The sequence below is a fragment of the Bos grunniens genome, chromosome 12, assembly GCF_055505025.1.
Source record: "Bos grunniens cultivar Pamir isolate PY7600 chromosome 12, Bosgru_T2T1.0, whole genome shotgun sequence".
Lineage (NCBI taxonomy): Eukaryota > Metazoa > Chordata > Mammalia > Artiodactyla > Bovidae > Bos > Bos grunniens.
The window spans coordinates 24,370,009-24,386,053 of record NC_141176.1 but is presented as its reverse complement, the minus strand read 5'-3'; the positions used below and the strand labels follow the sequence as shown (position 1 = coordinate 24,386,053).

The 16,045-nt window shown below is 38.8% G+C and overlaps 1 protein-coding gene across 6 annotated transcripts in view; it reads right to left on the bottom strand.

The window, feature by feature from the left end:
• TRPC4 (transient receptor potential cation channel subfamily C member 4) overlaps positions 1-16,045 on the bottom strand; it is a 211,515-nt gene that overhangs the window by 33,566 nt on the left and 161,904 nt on the right. For all 6 annotated transcript variants that reach the window (XM_086329274.1, XM_086329278.1, XM_086329273.1 and 3 more), the window contains one exon: positions 2,133-2,272. In XM_086329274.1, coding sequence (XP_086185400.1) covers positions 2,133-2,272 — 140 coding nt within the window. The remainder of the gene's footprint in view (positions 1-2,132; positions 2,273-16,045) is intronic.

Genomic DNA, 16,045 nt, shown 5'->3' with positions numbered 1-16,045 from the left:
AAAACTATTCATGAAACTCAGGTTTGGAGCACACAAATTAGTCATTCAGAAATAACTTTTCATCATTTATGTTTATAATCCTAGCTGAACTCCTATGACCAAAGGGCATAAGCAATCCATATATTTCCCAAAGACTTCATCTGAGGTTATTTCTATGTACTTTTCCATCTTTTTTTCCTTTTCTTTTCTTTCTTCTTCATCACTTGGGATGAGTTGATTTTTTTTTGTCTTTTAGCCATGTGAAGCTTGCTGGATCTTAGTTTCCCTATCAGAGACTGAACCCATGCCCCCTGCATTGGAAGTGTGGAGTCTTAATTACTGGACCACCAGGGTACTCCCTAGTTGAATTTTTAACACAAAATTTCCCATTTACAGTATAAGGAACAATGTTTATATTTTAGTTTGAAAACAGATATTCCACATAAAGAATTTATGAAAATTCAAATCCAGTTATCTGAAACCACTGAGGCCCCAAATACACAGGTGTTCATTAATTTATATAATTGTACTTAGTATATATCAGAGTTCTTATATATAAAATATATATGTACCATAAGTGAATACCATATAAATGAGATCTATAAAATGTTTCTTAATATAAATATTATATGAGAGAGGTTCCTTTTGGCATCAAACCCATATTTATTTGAGCTGCTAAATAGAATTTTTCAGCCTAGGGCTATTCATGATGTCTTCCTTAGACCATTTACTTCAAAATTAGCTGATGAATTTGCAATAAATGCGAATTTAGGCCCCTGCCTAATACTCCTGACCTGTGGGAATTGAGAAAAGGGATCTGTTTTAGCAAGCTCTTCAGGTGATTCTTAGCACCTGAAAGTATGAGAAGAATTGATATGTCATGTGGAACTAGAATTTTATAACTGCACGTGGTCACAAAAAAACAGATACATTACTTTTTGAGAGAAACATGTCCAAAACAACTTTATAGATATACTTAAGCATCATGACAGAAGAAAGAAGAATTGGGAAGATATGCACTTCAAAATAGATATCCATCTCCTGCACAGATGCAAAACTGGCTTGGTTAACACAATATTTTCTGTCATCTTCAGAAAGGCCCAAGGTAATTCATTCTTAATGCAGATAGAAAAAAATTATCAAATCATTTCCATTCTTAAAACATAGCTAGTTTTCCATGAAACTGGCAGAAAACATTTTTTCTGAATGTTTTGATGAGTGCTGGAAACATTTTAATTGAACAATTCAGGAAACGACTTTGGGCAATTTTGACCCTGTTACAGCTGAACGTTTCAGGAGCTGACTTAGTACAACACTAAATGAATGAGAGTTCACTTTTGTTTTAGCATTTCCTAGCTCAGATCATTAGATCGCATGAATTATTCATGTACAGTCCCAATTAAACACTGTGTTTTCCTAATTCACTCATCAGTTTGACACACATTTTTTAAAAAGGAAGAGAAAAGGAAGGAGTGAAAGGAAAGGCAGGAAGGAGGACACGATCATACTTTGGTTTAAAAAACATCCCCCAAAGCACAAAATAATCTCAGTTGTCACTGCAGAACAAAAACGCTTTATGTAAATTATGTGGTTTGGGGTGAGATTGATGCTGTATGGAACGCGGGGGAGGAATGGGTGTGTGAGATTTCAGCACTGTCACATTGAATGGGGTGAGGAGAAGAATTATATTCTGCTCCAATTATATCAAGCTATATTAGTTTAAACTGAAATAATAATTTCAATGCTTTAAGAGAGTAATATTTTGATCTGTCTGTGTAATTTTATCAGTTAGTTATAACTGATAAAAATAGATTCTGGTTGCAAAAGTTTGAACAGTGTTTGAGGTAGAATTTCATTAGAAATGGAAAAGATTAGACTTGAGAGCAGCTATTGTGAATCACTTTTAGGCATCATTCAATTTAGATACCAGAAAATTGGGTGACAATTTCTAAATGTCTATCAAAATTTGTTTTACGACTATAAGCTGTGCATTATCTATGTATTTTATTTCTATCTCTCAGGAAAGTCATGAGATGATGAATTTCACATACAGATAATGCCCTAGGCAGCATTATTAATAAAAATAATAACAATGGAATATTATCAATAGTTAACATAACTTTTGCTTTACCAATAACATAAATTATAGTTACCTTTACAAATGCAACGATTTTCAAGGAGATTGTTGCTAGGTATAAGGAGTTCATCACAAAATCCATTAAATTCCACCAATCATGGATGTAATCTTGAAGTCCACCATCCCACATTTGTTTAATCTCTCCCCATATAAAACCTGCAGTTATAGAAAGATTCATGTAAGAGTGGTTTTTCAATCAAATCATTATAAACAGAGATACATAATTAGGAATCAGAGAATCTTGGAACTTCAGGAAACTATATAGTCACTCTAATACAACACCTATTTTTATAGGTAATAATAATTGAGTCCCAGTCAGATTATAAAACTTCCAGGATTCTTAGCTAATTTGTAGAGAATTCTCTTGAGGCTGCTTCACTTTCTTTTTATTCATTTGATAAATTCAGAAGGTTGTGAAATTTTGACTCAAACTGGGATTCCTCTCTACCTCTATATCTTTCTCATGGAAAATATCATGATGGTCATTTGCAAACAGATACTTAAAGACATTTTTCCTCCCAAGCCAAAATGACTCAAAGATTTATGAAAAAACTAGTGAATGTATGTGTGCTCAGCCAGTCTGACTCTTTGCAACCCCATGGACTGTAGCCCACCAGACTCTTCTGTTCGTAGGATTTTCCAAGCAAACCTCAGGGAGTCTCTCCAACCTAGGGGCTGAACTTGCATCTCTTTTATCTACTGAACAAAACTGGCTTAATACCATTGACCAGGGTACTTTGCTGTGCTTTTGTAAGCAGTTAGCACCTTCAGAGATCTGATTTCAGTTCTGTTTAAAAAGCGATTATAACATTCATACTTCTAGCAATAGGTCTAAAGCTATACCCAGAGAAAATAAAAATCCCTTTCCTTTGATTATGGTCATGTTTTTAATAGGAAATATTTTATTTTCAAATATTAGAAATTACTTATAACATATCACTGTATATCTTTATTCTATTTCCAGAATATTATTAAAATTTTATAAATCTATTTTTAGAGCCTAATAATGAGAAGGGAAAATATGAAGATATCTAGAATCAGGAAATATGAAAAGGATAAATATGATTTTAAAACTACATTAAAATAAGAAAACTAGACTCTTTTATGATAATGATAGTTTGATACCAATGTGGGTAGTACAGAGTTTTATATCTGTCCTACACTAAAAGCAAGAAAAAGTCATATAAATATAGAATCATATTTTTTCATGAATCTGTCAGAGAGGTGAGAAACCAGGGAGCCTATATGTCAAAGAAAACAGTTGCTGCAAAGAGAGTGACAAGGAGAGCATTAGCTTCCCTGGGTCAGGTGGCAGGGTGAGAGACACTGGCACCATATCAACACAAGAGATTAAGACAAGTTCAGAAAACCTTCTTAAACAAACTTCTAAAAGCTGAGCATGAGCTACTGAGAGAGGACAGAACCCCTAGGACACAGATACGAGGAGGGTGTCCATTCACTTGTAAGCTAATTTCCATAGATCCTGACACCGCTCAAGAACCTGGTTCTGGGAGGAAGCACAAAGCTTTATCCAGGCTCCTGCACCCCAAGAAGCAGAACACATCAGTCCTCTGGGAGAAGCAGGAAATAGAACTGGGACTAACATTTATACCAACATCCTTAGATGCTTCCTACCAATGGGGGAAGGTTGGGAAACCCTTCTGCATGCAACCTGCACAGTTTTACCACCATGACAAGGAAGATTTGGATCATTGAGATGCTCCCTGATGCCCAGGCATAGGCTTACCTAAGTCTGACCCTAGACCTGGAAAACAGACAGGCTTTCTGCCTCACATCACCAGGCTGATAAACACTCAGTAAGAAGCAGAAGCTGACAACCACTAGAGGATCACAAATACCTGGACACAAACTCCCTCAGAGGCACAGGTGCTGGAGGAAGGCCAGAAACGGGGTAGAGCAGGAATTCTGAGAATAATTATCTCTCCCAACTGTTTTATCTGTTCAGGCTGCTATAACAAAGCACTCCAGACATGCTGTCTTATAAACAACAGAAATTTACTTCTCATAGTTCTGAGGGCTACAATCTAAGGTCAGAGTGTCAGGGTCAGGCTCTGGTGAGAGTCCTGTTTCATGTCGTAGACTTCTGACCTCTCTTTGTGTCCTCACTTGGCAGAAAGACAGTGAGCTAGCTCTCTGGTCTGTTCTTCTAAGGGCACTAATTCCATTTGTGAGGCTTCTACCCTCATGTCCCAGGTGCTTCCCAAAGGCTCCACCTCCAAAAACCATCACATTGTGGGATAGGATTTCAATGTGTGAATTGAGTTGTTGTTATTTAGTTACTAAGTCATGTCTGACTCTTTTGTGACCCCATGGACCCACGAGGGTACTCTGTCCATGGGATTTCCCAGGTAGAATACTGCAGTGGGTTGCCATTCCTTCTCCAGGGGATCTTCCTGACCTAGGGATCATACCCAGGCCTCTCGTGTTAGCAGGCAGATTATTTACCACTGAGCCACCTGGGAAGCCCATGAATTGGAGAGAGGGGTACAAAGACTTGCAGTCTTTGTATATGGTGGCCTGAAACTGATTACAGCAACAATGAAACACAAATCCAGCTCAGCTTCTGACTCTACTGCCTCAAATTCCTGCACTCATGTCCTAACAGAAGAGGCATATCCATTTTCAGGCATAAATGCTATACACTTCTGTCCAGCCTTCTACATAGGTATAAATAAATACCCTAACAAAATACACGCACATGCATACACACATACAAGCACATGCACACTGTGATATATCATACTCAACCTGTTCAAAAAAGATAAATAAAAAATATTAAAGGCACCAGGGACAGGGATTTGGTGGAAATAAAGGACACATTGCATACAAAGGAAAAAATATAGGACTGATATCAAATGGATTGTCTGAAACCGCACAGAAGGCATCATTAAAGTGCTGAAAAAAGAAAGAAGTCAATCCAGAATTCTACACACAGCACAAATATCTCTAATAAATAAAGGAGAATGAAAAACTCATTTCAGACAATCAAAAATTCAGACAGAGGCCCATGCTCCAAGAAATGCTAAAGGGTTATTTTTTTAAAGCAGAACATAACTGATAGATATTTAGGCTTATAAAAAGAAATGAAGATCTCTATTCAGAAATTACTAAAGTGAAAATCAATGTAAAAGATGTTTTTCTTATTTTGCTCTAACAGATAATTGACTGCCCAAGGCAAAACAAAAATAGTAGCACTGTACTGTGGTTTATGACATATGTAAAAGCAAAACACATGACAACAGCACAGAAGACAAGAAAGAGGAATGAGAAGCACAGAATCACAGGGTTCTGATACTACATGTAAAGCAAAATACTATTTGAAGTTAGACTGTGACAAATTAAATTTATGTTGTAAATCCTAATGCATTCTCTCAAAATATGTTTAAATGCATAAATGCAGAGTCAAAAATATAAATAAATATGGTGTTATAAAATGCAGTCCAAGAACAGGCAGAGGAAAAAAAGGAAAAAATACATCAGATAGGGAAAATAGGAAAAACAATGGGGTAGATTTTAAATCTACCAATATTAAAAACTGCATTGAATGAAAGATAAAGTCTAAACATGCTTTTAAAAGAGATGGATGAATAGGATAAAAGTGCAAAACATAACTGCATGACAATCCTTTGATAGGCCAAACACAAATGAATAATAATGATACCATGAAATACTAATCAAAAAAGCTTAAATGGTTATATTAACGTAAGACTAGATATATTTCAGAAGAAGTATTACTATGTATGTACAGGAATAAAACATAAGGATAAACAGGTCAAATCTCTGAGAAGACAGATCAGTCCTAAATATAAATGCAGCTGACAAAATAACCTGATAATGCAAGATGCCATAGAACTTAAATATAAATAAAGGTGCGATTATAGTTAGAGACTTAACTATTCCTCTCTAAAAGTACATGAAACAGTAGGAAGAAGTTTAGTAAGAATATAGAAGTTCCAGAAAGACGGTACTGATGAACCTACGTGCAAGGCAGGAATAGAGATGCAGAGGTAGAGAATGCATCTGTGGACACAGCAGTGGGGAGGGAAAGGCGGGATGAATTGGACAGTAGCATAGACATATAAACACATTTACCATGTGTAAAGCAGATAGCTAGTGGGAAGCTGCTGTATCATACAGGGGGGTTCAGCTGAGTGCTCTGTGCTGACCTAGGGGTTGGGATGGGGCGGGGCTTATAAGGGAAGGGATATATGTATACATATGGCTGATTCATGTTGTTGTACAGTAGAAACTAATACAACATTGCAAAACTACTATATCCAGTTAAAAAATAAAGAAAGCATACAGAAATCCTAAACAATAGGACTGGAAAATGTCAGTTTTCATTCCAATCCCAAAGAAAGGCAATGCCAAAGAATGCTCAAACTACTGCACAATTGCACTTATCTCACATGCTAGTAAAGTAATGCTCAAAATTCTCCAAGCCAGACTTCAGCAATACATGAACCGTGAACTTCCAGATGTTCAAGCTGGTTTTAGAAAAGGCAGAGGAACCAGAGATCAAGTTGCCAACATCCACTGGATCATGGAAAAAGCAAGAGAGTTCCAGAAAAACATCTATTTCTGCTTTATTGACTATGCCAAAGCCTTTGACTGTGTGAATCACAATAAACTGTGGAAAATTCTGAAAGAGATGGGAATACCAGACCACCTGACCTGCCTCTTGAGAAAACCTATATGCAGGTCAGGAAGCAACAGTTAGAACTGGACATGGAACAACAGACTGGTTCCAAATAGGAAAAGGAGTATGTCGAGGCTGTATATTGTCACCCTGCTTATTTAACTTATATGCAGAGTACATCATGAGAAACGCTGGACTGGAAGAAGCACAAGCTGGAATCAAGATTTCCGGGAGAAATAGCAATAACCTCGAATATGCAGATGACACCACCCTTATGGCAGAAAGTGAAGAGGAACTAAAGAGCCTCTTGATGAAAGTGAAAGAGGAGAGTGAAAAAGTTGGCTTAAAGCTCAACATTCAGAAAACGAAGATCATGGCATCTGGTCCCATCACTTCGTGAGAAATAGATGGGGAAACAGTGGAAACAGTGTCAGACTTTATTTTTTGGGACTCCAAAATCACGGCAGATGGTGATTGCAGCCATGAAATTAAAAGACGCTTACTCCTTGGAAGGAAAGTTATGACCAACCTAGATAGCATATTGAAAAGCAGAGACATTACTTTGCCAACAAAGGTCCGTCTAGTGAAGGCTATGGTTTTTCCAGTGGTGATGTATGGATGTGAGAGTTGGACTGTGAAGGAGGCTGAGTGCCGAAGAATTGATGCTTTTGAACTGTGGTGTTGGAGAAGACTCTTGAGAGTCCCTTGGACTGCAAGGAGATCCAACCAGTCCATTCTGAAGGAGATCAGCCCTGGGTGTTCTTTGGAAGGAATGATGCTGAAGCTGAAACTCCAGTACTTTGGCTACCTCATGCTTAGAGTTGACTCACTGGAAAAGACTCTGATGCTGGGAGGGATTGGGGGCAGGAGGAGAAGGAGACGACAGAGGATGAGATGGCTGGATGGCATCCCTGACTCAGTGGACGTGAGTCTGAGTGAACTCCGGGAGTTGGTGATGGACAGCGAAGCCTGGCGTGCTGCAATTCATGGGGTCACAAAGAATCAGACACGAATGAGCGACTGAACTGAAGTGAACTGAACAACACTATCAACAGTCTAATAGCAGAAGACACATTTTTTTTTTCAAGTGTACATGGAACATTCACCAAGACAGACTATATAACTTCAACATATTTATACATTTGAAATGTTTAAATATTTACTATTTAAAAGAGATGAAGAATAGGATAAAAGTGCAAAACATAACTGCATGACAATCCTTTGATAGGCCATAGTAAAGAACAAATCAATAATACATTGTATGTTGAAATCTCCAAATATTTTGCAATTAAATAATATGCTTCTGATAACTTTTGGTCACAGGGAAATTTACAGAATGATTAGAAAATATTTTGAAATGATTACAAGTGAAAATACAACTAAAAATTCTGTGATGCAGTTAACACAGTACTTAGAGTAGAATGCTTAATTAGAGAATAGTAAAGGTCTCAAATCAGTGATCTCAGCTTTAACTGTGACACTATGAAAAGAAGAGCAAATTAAACCCAAAACAGGCAGAAGGAAGAACATTAAAAAAAAATAAGCAGAAATCAATACATTTTAAAATATAAAACTTGAGAAAATCAATGAAAACAGAATCTAGTTCTTTGAAACGGTCAATAAAATTGAAAAAAATTCTAACTAGAATTGATCAAGAAAAAAGAGAGAAGAGATGATCAATATCAGAAATGAAAGATGGGAATGAATATAGATCTTACAGACTTTATAAGGATAACAAGTGAATAAAGGGAACAAATTGATACTCATAAATTTCACAACATAAATGAATTGGACATTTCCCCTGAAAGACAAAACTTACCTAACACACAAAAGAGGACATAGAGTAACCTGAGTTGTCCTTTATTCATTAAAGAAAATGAATTCATAGTTAAAAACCTTCCAGCAAAGAAAAATTCAGGTCTAGTTTTTCATGGGATTCTACCAAATATTTGAGAAAGAAATAATGCCAGTGCTAATGAAATACAAAATTACAAGGAAAAAGATGTTTAAAAGTATGTATTATTCTGATAAAAAGTCAGGCAAAAATATATACAAAGAAAACTATACACTAATAATCCTTATGAATATGTACAAAATCAACAAATATTAGTAAATTAAATATAGTAATATATAAAACTGATAATAAGTCATGACCAAATGCCATTTTTCCTAAAAATACAAGCTTGTTTCAATATTTAAGAATCAATCAACGTAATTTATCACATCAATAGATTTTTGGGGAAAAAAAATATTTTCATTAGATGCAATAAATCTGTACAATAGGTGCAGTAAATTCATTTGACCAAATTCAACATTCATTCATGACAAAAGGTTTCTGTAAAGTATGACTAGAAGGAAATTGTCTTGATTTGATAAAGCACATCTATAACAATCTAAACTATCATCATACTTTGTGAAGGGCCAGAAAATAAATTATTTAGGCTTTGCAGTGGTTGGATAGCATTACTGACATGAACTTGGGCAACCTCCGGGAGTTAGTGAAGGATGGGGAAGCCTAACGTGCTGTCCATGGAGTTGCAAAGAGTCGGACAGGACTTAGCAACTGAGCAACAGCAACAATAAATGAATGAGTGTGGCTTTGTTATAATGAAACTGTTTATGCTGCTGCTGCTGCTAAGTCGCTCCAGTAGTGTACGACTCTGTGCGACCCCATAGACGGCAGCCCATCAGGCTCCTCTGTCCCTGGGATTCTCCAGGCAAGAACACTAGAGTGGGTTGCCATTTCCTTCTCCAATAGATGAAAGTGAAAAGTAAAAGTGAAGTTGCTCAGTCATGTCCGACTCTTCACGACCCCATGGACTGTAGCCTACCAGGCTCCTCCATCCATGGGATCCTCCAGGCAAGAGTACTGGAGTGGGGTGCCATTTCCTTCTCCAGAAACTATTTATAAAAACTAGCAAAGGGCCAAATTTGGCTTGCTGGGCCATACTTTGTCCTATATGGTGATCGTGCTGGTACTATGAGTGTATGTTTGTCAACATTTTATATATCTGTGCCCTAGGGGGAGAAAAAAAAACTGAGATGAAGTAGTGGTACAACTTAACGTTAAGGCAGCAAAAATTATGAGAGATTGATTAAAAATAAAGAAATTGTGATATATTGCTGATAAATGTGTTTGTGAAAATTTTTTCAATGAAACTTTGAAAGTAAAATGTATTAGACTTGATGCTCATAATTATTTAGTGAAAAACTTGCAATATTTTAGTATTATTAATAAAGTTTTATTGTTAAATTTTGTCACATTTAAATTAAGAACCCAGATAAGAATGGATATCAATTAATTAGAGTGCATTTTAGAGTCTGCTGTAAACCTTTGCTTTATTCTAGATTTGCTGTTTATATCTTCCTTTTGAGGTTTCTTTCATAAATAAATCTCTCTTGAGAACTAGATAAGGTTGAGCATAACTTGGGATGTGATAATGATCACATCCTCCTTCTGAAGAAAGGAATGTATCATATCTGAAAAAGATGTGATGCAGGCACTGATTTTAGAGCTTGTGGGAAACTTACAATTTATATTATCCAATGAGGAAATGAGGAAAAATGCTCAGTACCCATGGAAAAGCTCTCCCTTCCCACATTTGTGGTGCTTTTTCCTACTAAACCCAAGTACAGTCTGAGAATCCAGCATGCAACTGCAAAGTACCTAACAGAACTAAGACCCCCAAAGACCATGTGACTAAAGCTACTTAATGGAAAAACTAGAACTGGACCTCAGTCTCCTTAGGCAGTGCTCTTAGAGATTTCACAATGGAGTTTCTTTGTTTTGCTTTGTTCAAAACTTTGCCAGTTCCCAGAGGTGAGGCCATATAAGTAAGCATTGCAATCTTCGAACAAATACGTTCAAATTAACTTTCCTCAGAAGCACAATGATAATAATAATAGGTGAATGAGGCTCAGCTCAACTAGTAATCAGCTTTGTAATCTTAGCCAGAAGCTCCATATCTCTAGATTTCAGTTATCTCACTTCTAAAAACAAAAGGTTTGGATTATCACAGAATTCTATGGACAGAATCCTACAAGAAGTATCAGTTCAGTTCAGTCACTCAGTCGTGTCCAACTCTTTGCGACCCCATGAATCGCAGCACGCCAGGCCTCCCTGTCCATCACCAACTCCGAGAGTTCACTCACACTCATGCCCATCGAGTCAGGGATGCCATCCAGCCATTTCATCCTCTGTCATCCCCTTCTCCTCCTGCCACCAATCCCTCCCAGCATCAGAGTCTTTTCCAATGAGTCAACTCTAAGCATGAGGTGGCCAAAGTACTGGAGTTTCAGCTTTCGCATCATTCCTTCCAAAGAACACCCAGGGCTGATCTCCTTCAGAATGGACTGGGTGGATCTCTTTGCAGTCCAAGGGATTCTCAAGAGTCTTCTCCAACACCACAGTTCAAAAGCATCAATTCTTCGGCCCTCAGCCTTCTTCACAGTCCAACTCTCACATCCATACATGACCACTGGAAAAACCATAGCCTTCACTAGATGGACCTTTGTTGGCAAAGTAATGGCTCTGCTTTTCAATATGTTATCTAGATTGGTCGTAACTTTCCTTCCAAGGAGTAAGCGTCTTTGAATTTCATGGCTGCAGTCACCATCTGCAGTGATTTTGGAGCCCAGAAAAATAAAGTCTGACACTGTTTCCACTGTTTCCCCATCTATTTTCCATGAAGTGATGGGACCAGATGCCGTGATCTTCATTTTCTGAATGTTGAGCTTTAAGCCAACTTTTTCACTCTCTTCTTTCACTTTCATCAAGAGGCTTTTTAGTTCTTCTTCACTTTCTGCCATAAGGGTGGTGTCATCTGCATATCTGAGGTTAATTCTACCTTAATGGTATAAACAAGCCAGACACTACTCTTCCTGTTTGAATTATCAAAATCCTATGAGAATCAGTCATCACAATAGACACTATGAGAGATGAAAAACTTTGCTGCACACACTTGCTTTGGTCTGCCCCAGAAAGCAGAAGTTGGATCTATGATATGAAAGACATAGAAAGGAATCTTCTTGCCCAATGTAAGAGGGATTTTCTGGCAATCAGAATTGTCCCCAAACTGGAATGGATCACCTTTCAGAGTTAACCAGTCATACTCCAGGGAAATTCAAGCAATGATCCTGACCTAGGCATAGAACCTGGGTCTTCCATATTGTGAGCAGATTCTTTACCATCTGAGCCATCAGGAAAGCCCCAAGAATACTGGAGTGGGTTGCCATTCCCTTCTCTAGAGGATCTTCCAGACCCAGGGATTGAACCTAGGTCTCCTGTGCTGCAGGTGGATTCTTTACCAACTGAGCCGGCAGGGAAGCCCCCAGCAATCAGTCATACTCCAGGGAAATTCTAGCAATAAGTGGATACTTGTTTCACTGGACCTCTAAAGGTCACTCCAGGTCTATGAATTTGTGATTCTGGTGTATTCAAATTATGTAAATATTTTAAAATAAAATATATTTAAAAGACCTGCAAACCAACAAAAGGGTTTATATTTTATTTCCCTTTATAAATAAATCATATCTCTTGTTTCGCTTCTACCCAACTGGAAAGCCAAATGGGATTATTAACAGTCATCAAAATAGATAATTTCAAATACTTTATGGATAATTATGTAAAAGAGTAAAGACACCAGGACTCACTGCTAACTAATCAGCAGTGAGTCCTGGTGAGGACAGGAGGAAGACCACCAGGAAGGAGTGTTGAAGCAGCAGTTAGCAGCTCAATAGAAAGCACAGTTTTAACCTGGAGCTCCTTAATATCCAGCACTCTGTTCTTATTAGATGGACTCAAGAACATGACACTTCAATTGAAAGTTCAAACTGGATGACCTCCAAGATTTCCTAAGAAGACTCAAAACAAAAACTCACAATTCAGATATATTACAGTTCCTCAAGGTTCAGAGGATAGACACTAAATATCTAACTCTCTGAATCACACAAAAAATTATTGTACTACTGACTTTCAAAAGGCACAACTGTATGGAAAAAATAGAGATCCTGATGAAATTGAGGACTCAGCCCATTTTTTTTTTTTAACCTGAGCTGTAAATAAGACTGTCAGTTAGTGCTTCTTGACTAATGGTTTTGGGATCTTTTGTTTTCAAAGCACCAGATTCGAGGATCACTTCCCGTAGCTGTTTGGATCACTTCCTCCATCACCACATACCTGTTTGAGGACTACCGGTTTCTATTTGTCACGAGCACATTAGTGGCATATCAAGTTTCTTCTATTCTGGCAACATTCACTGAAATTTCAGAAGAAACAAGCCTTGAGAAAAACTAGAGGGTGCTATTAACTGGCTGGAAAACACATCCAGATAGTCAACGATTCACGCTAACTAAAAGAGACTGAAGAGAACAAAGCTTGAGGGAGCGTCTGTCAGAAAATGTTTGTGCTGTTCCCACAATGGGAACATTTCAAAATTGTTCTCTGCTGTTTATAAACAGATGACATGATTTCTCAGCGTGGTGGTGGAGGTCTAATTACAAGCATTGATGTAAGACTGTGGGGACCAACAACCGAAAGATCACAGTGCAAATGAGTCAGAGAACTTCCTTTTGAAAATATTTGTGGATGCCTGGAAGTTTGGACTATTTTTTTCTACCTTTCCCATAACAGTTTTCATCAAGGCTGAGTGTTCTCTTACATCCCATCACGTGAAGCTAGCTGTGGGGGATGAGATGCAGCAGGCAGCCCTCCAGTGCTGTAATTAATCAGCCTCGATTTCATGTAAAAAAATGTGTAATTCTGCAAAACAGACGTCTTGCCTCTCCTTTCTCACTGTCAGTACTTTCACAAAGAGGAAATAACCCCAAGCAAAAGAGCAAGTCACCTTTTCACCTAGGACACTCCAAGGGCCTGTTAAGGCAGCCCCAAAGCTAGCTGAGGGGTCTGACCTTGGAAGTCTCTTAACAGAACACTGAATTCCATGCTGTGACACCAAGTCAATGAATATAAAGAGAACAAAAAGATTTTATCTTCGCTGGAGGGTTTTCACCCCCCTCCATAAGTTGGGGGCACAAGAAGTAGTCTCTGGTCAAAATTCTGATTTTGTTCAAAAAGAAATCTAAATGCAGTGATTTCACTTGGTAGAGACTCATCTTATGCCAGACCCATAGAAGGCACTAGGCCTACCCAAATGGTGCAATGATAAAGAATCTGCCTGCCAGTGCAGGAGATGTGGGTTCGATCTCTGCATCTGAAAGATTCCTGGGAGTATGAAATGGCAACCTACTTTAGTGTTCTTGCCTGGAGAATCCCATGGGCAGAGGAGCCTGGTGGGCTACAGTCCATGGGGTCACAAAGAATCGGTCATGACTGAGCATGCACACAGCACAAGAGGTGTGAGGACCATATCTGTCAGCAGCCACCTACCACTCCTGCCCATGCCTGCATAAAGAGAACACTGGGAAGAAGGGGCCAGTGAGCCCTAAACTCAGGGCACTCCAGTTGGGTGCCAGTTAGGAAAGCCAGAGGAAGAGATGGGAGTGGTCTCATCAGCACCACCCCCTTCCTCAGTCAAGTGAGGGACATTCCAAGACAATCCCTCATAAAGATGGGGGATTTCTAAAAGGGGAAGATAGCGTCTTAATCCCTGCTGGGGCATCTTCCCAAACCCTTGGCTTGCTTATCTCTCCCTGGGTCTAGGGCTTCAGGGAAAACAGATAAACAATAGGACTCATCAGTTGGGCAGCTGGCAGCAGCCTGACTTCCTACCAGGAGAGGGAGCAGGGTTTGGAATCTACTGGGGAGCCAGCACGCACCGCAGGAAGAAACCAGGCTTTTGCTAACTTGCTCTCCTGTCCTTGTTAGGGTCACAGGACTCCTAAAGGGACTACGAGAGTTTACCAACTGGAAGATGTCAGGAAGAGCTGGATCTTGGAGAACTATGTATACAGGGCCATCTGAGGAATGCTCATGGACCTATCAGGAGAGTCAGAGGGTCAAGACCTGTCATATAGGCCACTCAGGATCAGCTAGAGATGCAGACAACCAACAAGGAAAGAGCTGTGGCCAGGATACCAGGGAGGCAAAGGAGACTTTGAACAAATATTTTCTGCCATCCGTCTCACCTGCAGAAACCAAGGAATGGAGAGAATAGAAAAAGCCTAGGTCCCTCCAGTGTTGGGCTTGAAGGACGAGCAAAAAAATCAGTGTTTTCAGGTCCTTTGAGCCCTGTTGTTAAGCCTTTGTTGGGAAGAGAACTTTAAACTGATGGTAAGATTCATGTTTTAAAGTGAACTGGGACTACTTTTTAATAACTCAAAATTTCAGGAAATTGATGAATATCACCTAGACATACAGTTAAGGGAAACGGAAAAGATATTTAATGTAGGGTGTTGGGGAGAGTGGTTGGAAGAAGTAAAACCATAGGTGTTTAGAATCTAATGAGTCTCAATTCCTCCCTAAAGCTGAAATCTGAAATTTTAAAAAGTCTGCATAAAATTTGACTCCTAGAATTGTTCCTTAATATTTTTGTGTTTAAAGATCTCTGAAGTTTCTGAATCAGTCAACAGAGGGGAGAATTCAAAATCTGAACTTTTCATAAAAATTCATCTATTACAATTATAGTCAGCATAGTTAGTTAGTTAGTTAAGTCGCTCAGTCGTGTCCAACCCTTTGCGATCCCATGAATGGCAGCGTGCCGGTCCTCCCTGTCCATCACCAACTCCCAGAGTTTACTCAAACTCATGTCCATCGAGTCGGTGATGCCATCCAGCCATCTCATCTTCTGTTGTCCCCTTCTCCTCCTGCCCCCAATCCTTCCCAGCATCAGGGTCTTTTCCAATGAGTCAACTCTTCACATAAGGAGGCCAAAGTACTGGAGTTTCAGCTTCAGCATCAGTCCTTCCAATGAACACCCAGGACTGATCTCCTTTAGAATGGACTGGTTGGATCTCCTTGCAGTCCAAGGGACTCTCAAGAGTCTTCTCCAACACCACAGTTCAAAAGCATCAATTCTTCGGTGCTCAACTTTCTTCACAGTCCAACTCTTACATCCATACATGACCACTGGGAAAACCATAGCCTTGACTAGACGGAGCTTCGTTGGTATCTAGGTTGGTCATAACTTTCCTTCCAAGGAGTAAGCGTCTTTTAATTTCATGGCTGCAATCACCATCTGCAGTGATTTTGGAGCCCCCCCAAAATAAAGTCTGACACTGCTTCCACTGTTTCCCCATCTACTTCCTATGAAGTGATGGGACCAGATGCCATGATTTTAGTTTTCTGAATAGTCAGCATACCACACACTTCA